Source organism: Myotis davidii, unplaced genomic scaffold (assembly GCF_000327345.1).
Source record: "Myotis davidii unplaced genomic scaffold, ASM32734v1 scaffold339, whole genome shotgun sequence".
Classification (NCBI taxonomy): Eukaryota; Metazoa; Chordata; class Mammalia; order Chiroptera; family Vespertilionidae; genus Myotis; species Myotis davidii.
In genome coordinates this window covers 666,382-671,882 of record NW_006290778.1, presented here as the reverse complement: position 1 = coordinate 671,882, position 5,501 = coordinate 666,382, and the positions used below count along the sequence as shown (strand labels likewise).

At 45.2% G+C, this 5,501-nt stretch overlaps 1 protein-coding gene across 1 annotated transcript in view; it reads left to right on the top strand.

Moving 5' to 3' along the window:
- Positions 1 to 4,724: 4,724 nt before the first annotated feature.
- Positions 4,725 to 5,501, top strand: part of MRPL35 (mitochondrial ribosomal protein L35) — an 8,163-nt gene continuing 7,386 nt past the window's right edge. The window contains exon 1 of the mRNA XM_006763985.2: positions 4,725 to 4,827. Within this exon, the coding sequence (XP_006764048.1) occupies positions 4,785 to 4,827 (43 nt within the window). The 5' untranslated portion in view covers positions 4,725 to 4,784. The remainder of the gene's footprint in view (positions 4,828 to 5,501) is intronic.

The following is a 5,501-nucleotide window of genomic DNA, read 5'->3' as shown; positions in this document are numbered from 1 at the left end:
TTAATGTCCTGTATCCAATAGATGTCTGAGCTTCCAAACCCTTGCGAAGCCCTCTCCTCCTGTGTATACCCTCGCCTTGCTGAACATAAGGTAAAAGTAGTATCCGAGGAATCCTTTGTCCTGGAGTAATTCGCATAATATGATTACATCCTAATATAACTTTAATCTCTCCCTCATAGTCTGAATCTATGACCCCAGGCAAAACAGTTAATCCTTTCAGAGTGTTTCCACTCCTCCCTAAAATTAATCCTAAAGTTCCTGGTGGCACAGGTCCCCAGATTCCTGTAGAAACAGCTTTTGGAGCCATATCGGGGGTCAAAGTGACCGCTATAGTACTGTTAAGATCTAGGCCTGTGCTCCCTGGAGTGGCCCGCATCAGAAAGTCCACTATGGGCTTTGCAGGGCAGCTCTCCCCTTTCAATGATGGGTCTGGGGGTAGCCCCTCTGGCCGTTTCCCTGCGGTTGGCCATACCCTGTGTCTTGATCTAACGGCTGCCCATCTTTATGGAATCTCGATTTACAATGGCCAGCCCAATGGTAGCCCTTCTGGCACCTAGGATACCAAGAGATTGGATCTGTGTTAATTGCCTCAGGAGGTGGGATGTTCGCACCTTTCCCTAGAGCGCTACCTGGTGTCCTTCTTAGTTGCCTACATTCTTTTCTAAAATGTCCTGTTTTCCCACAGTTTATAACACTTATTATTCTTTACGGTTACAGTGGCAGCGAATACATTCGCTAGAAAAGTGCCTGACCCCACATTCTGACATGCTCGAATCATTTCTGTAATGGTACTACCTTTTCTCAGAGGCATCAGGCATTTCTTACAATCCTCATGGGCGTTTTCATAAGCTAATTGCTGAATTAAAATGTCTCCTGCTATCTCATGTTGAATCTGTCGTCTCACTGCTCGAGTGAGTCGAGCCACAAAATCAGAATATGATTCTAAAGGCCCCTGCATGCACTTACTAAAAGCTCCCTCAAAGTCCCCTTTTGCTGGTAAAGTCCACCAAGCTTTCCTTCCACAAGCTCTAATTTGCTCATATGCCAGTTGCACATAATTTAACTGGGTTTGCACATCATTATATTGTCCCAGTCCTGCTAGCATTTCATAAGTTATTTGAGCATTCAGCCCGCGGTTTATACGGGCTTGCTCCTGGCATTTCTCCAAGAATTCTCCCTTCCATAGTAAATAATCTTCTCTATCTAGAGTTTCACGAGCTAGAGAATACCAATCATGAGGAATTAAGAACGCTTCAGAAATATTATTCATAATTTCTCCTGTAAAAGGAGCCATTGGACCATTTTGGACTACACTTTCACGTAAGGCCTTTATCATTTTAAAGTCAATTTTTACATGCTGTCTTATTATCTGATTCGGTTTTTCTTCCTGCTCCTCACTAGGAGGAGGGGAGGGAACCAGTCGAGGAGATTCCTCCTCAGCCTCTCTAAAAGGCTCTAGCAAACGCAACATTGTGTTCCCCATGGAAAAATAGTTTTTTCAGATAAGTTTTTTCTTGCTGCTGACCTTTTTTCAAGTTCTGACTAACTTTTTGGCAACTTTTAAGATCTAACGTACCTTCTTTAAGAAAAACAAAGGTTATATTCTATAATAACAGGAAAAAATTCTAAGAGATTACCTTCTAAAACTTTAACACTTTAAACATGCAAATCAAAAGTCTATAATAAAGTTTCTTACTTTTAAAGCCAAATCCTGCCCCCTTAGCCTGGTTAAGAAAATGTTCCCAGCCTACTTACAGATCCGGACTCCTGAAGTTGACCCTGGGCATTGCGTGCGGTGAATTTCCCTCACCTTTCCAGTGAAACTTCCTTTTTTTCTCCCGCTCTAGTGAAACCTTCACTTCCAGATTACCCGTTGGGCACCGGATGTCGAGTGTGTTTCCCTCCACGTCCCGCGTGGTTCAGGGCTCAGGATCTGAAAGAGGAGCCGCACACAAATGAGAGAGAAAAGAGACAAGAGAAATGTTAGGGAGCCAGGCGGGCAAGTCCAACTCAAGGAGAGGGACTTCCACTCATGCTCAGGCAGCTCCCACCTTTTATTTGATCTGGGGTAGCCCTAAGGTAAGGAGGTCTCAATGACACACAGATTAGCTCATCAGCAGACAATTCCATTAATAGGCAGAATATCTAATCAACAAGGATTTACATGAGTATCTAAGGAATTAAGTGAATTAAGGTGGGGAGGATGCTTCAGCTACCATTATCTAGATTAACTGGGTGGTGCACAGCTCCGACCTTTGCTAGGGCTTCAAAGGTCACTAGCTTTTGGGGGGTCTCTACTCTTCTCTGCTAGTGAAGACGATAGGTGGTCTCCGACATTGGTCCAATGTAATTGCATGGGCACTGGTGAGTGAAAGAGAGGAGCAGGAGGGTCACTCAGAAAAGATTTGACAATGAACACAGAAGTCAGAGTGATGCAGTTACTAGCTTTGAAGATGGAAGGAGGCCACAAGCCAAGGAATACAGCCAGCCTCTAGAAACTGGAAAAGGCAAGGAAACAGATTCGCCTCTAGGAACACGGCCCTACAGACCTTGATTTTCACCTGTGAAACCCATTTTGGACATCTGACCTAAGAATTATAAAATAGTAAGTTTGTATTATTTTAAGCCACTAAATTTGGGTAATTTGTTATAACAGCAATAGGAAACTAATACAATAAGTATTTTTAATGTTTTCCACTTTAATTTCCCATTCAGTAAATACTAATGGATATATAATCCATAGAATTAAAAGCTCTTTGGGATCCTCAATTTTTAATTTTTATTTTGTTAATCCTCACCCAAGTATATTTTCCCATTGACTTTTTTTTAACATATTTTTATTGATTTCAGAGAGGGAGAGGGAGAGAGACTGAAGCATCCATGATGAGAGAGAATCATGGATTGGTCGCCTCCTGCACACCCCATACTGGGGATTGAGCCCGAATCCCGGGCATGTGCCCTTGACCAGAATCAAACCTGGAACCTTTTGGTCCGCAGGCTGACGCTCTATCCACTGAGCCAAACCAGCTAGGGGCTCCATTGACTTTTTTAAAAATATACTTTTATTGATTTCAGAAAGGAAGGGCGAGGGAGAGAGAGATGGAAACATCAATGATGGATCATTGATCGGCTGCCTCCTGTATCCCGCACACTGGGGATCAAGCTTGTAACATGGTTATGTGCCCTTGTGCCCTTGACAGGAATTCAACTTTCAGTCTACAGGCCTATGCTCTATGCACTGAGCCAAACCAGCCAGGCAGGGATCCTCAATTTTTAAGCATGTAAAGAGGTTTAAGACCAAAAAGTTTGAGATCCATTGCTCTAAGTAAATCCTGTCTGTCTTGGCTCTCTCTCTTACCCTAGCTAGCCCTTGGTGTTCTTACCGTCAAGAAAGACCTTGCCCTTGTTGAAATCCTCCCCAGTCTTTAAGAACCACGTTATGTTCTATATCCTCATCCCTGATCATCCCAACCAGAAGCCTTTTTAAACTTTGAACTTCCCCTGGGAGTCATTTATCTGCTTTGTACTTGTCTCCTTATTAAAAGTGAACTCCCCACCCCCCTCCCCACACATCCACCCCCTGCCAAAAAAAATGAACTCCTTGAGACCCAGTGTTTACCCCTTACCCACATAGTGTAATATATTGTGTATGCATGGGCTATCTTAGGCAACAAGAATGACAGAGAGCTTCACTGTTTTTTTGTTTTGTTGTTTGTTTCTTCGAACAAACATTAGAAAAGAAGTACAATCACTGGTTCCCAGGATAAAATAAAGAACTATTCAGGAACTGTAGCATTGCTCAGTAAGAGTTGAGATGCTGTTCTACCTAATGACAATCAGTGTAATTGATTAGAAAAAAAAAGTATGTGAGCTATCCTTAGAATATTTACATTTATTTGGTTATAGTTGGCATTCAGTTTTTTAAAACTAATTTTAAATTCTTAAAAATAATTTTAAGTCATACTGCTATTTCCTATCTACCAGTTTCCTAAGGATAATAAGTTTTATCCTCTCAAACTTAATAAAATTAGCAAAAAGATTCTTTCAAATGTCATGTATTTTATTTTTTAATCTTTATTGCTGAAAGTATTACAGATACCCTCTTTTCTCCCATTAACCCCGTCTAGCCTGCACCCACTGCCCCCTCTTCACCATGGGTTATGCAGATATGTATTCAAGTTCTTTGGTGAATCCCTTCTTTACCTCCTGCCCCCCACCCCTACCCTCTCAACCCCCCGCTTCCCTCTAAGATTCCACAGTCTGTTCCACGCTTCTATGTCTCAGGGTCTATTTTATTCATCAGTTTATTTTGTTCTTTAGATTCCACATATGAGTGAGATCATGGCAAATAGTCATGTATTTTATTTTATTTTTAAAATATTTTAAATTGATTTTTACAGAGAGGAAGGGAGAGGGGGAGGTAGAAACATCGATGAGAGGGAAACATGGATCAACTGCCTCCCTCACGCCCTCAAAAGCCGGGAAGAGCAGAGAGAGGCCAGGTGACCTCCCCTGCATGGGTCGATACTCAACCACTGAGCCACACGGGCTGGGCTATGTTCTGTATTTTAAATAGATTTTTCAGTCAAATGCTCAGTACAAATGTATTAAGTGCCTACAGTAAAGGACAGCCTGACCAGTACAGAACGTTCAATAAAAGTTGGTCTGGCCCTTCCTTTAACCCCGCCCTTCCCTGACTCCACCTCGTTTTCCCTAATGCCCTTTTACCCTGACTCTTTACAGCCCAACGCGGCCGCCGTAGGGCGGGGTGGCGGGGTGGCAAGATGGCGGCTCCCGTGCTGGCCGGTGCGGTGAGAGTAGCATCAGGTCAGTGGGAGAGCAACGCGCTCGGTTCTTGCCTTCCCAGAAGGGGGGCCGCGCGGGATGGAGTGGGAGTTAACAGGAAAAAGCGGGGGGGAGGGCGTCTCGTTATTTGAAACCAGATTCTCTTGGGCCCTCGCGTACCTGCGCGTCCCGAAGTTGGCTTTCTTACGGGCTCCTCGCCATCCCTCCTTCCTTCGAGAACAAACCGGAGGACAGGGCGGAAGGGGCCGGGACCACCCCTCACGACCTTTGACCTTGGCCGGAGCTTCGCGCAGTGGGGGTGACCCCGAGCTCGGGCGCGCAGTGCGCCTCGCCGGCCGGCACGGAAAAAGGGGGTGTGCGGCTCGCAGGCCGCGCGGGGAGCGGGCGGTTCGGTTCCTTCATCAGCCCCCGCACCGGACGGGCTCCGGGGTTCCCGGAGTGAGGGAGAGGACAGGGATGAAAGCAACTTAGCTTACTTGGAAGAGGACTTTTGCAAAGAGTTAAAGGTCATTCAGATGTGGTAAGATTCCAGTAAGTTCCTTTCACGAAAAATAAATTAGAGCAAAACCCTGTGGAAGAATAGAGATTAAAAGAAGCCTCTCCCGCGGGGCTCGGGGCTTGGGCATCGACCTATGAACCGGACGGCGCCGTGCGGTCCGGGCACAGGCCGGGCTGCGGGCTCCATCCCGGTGCGG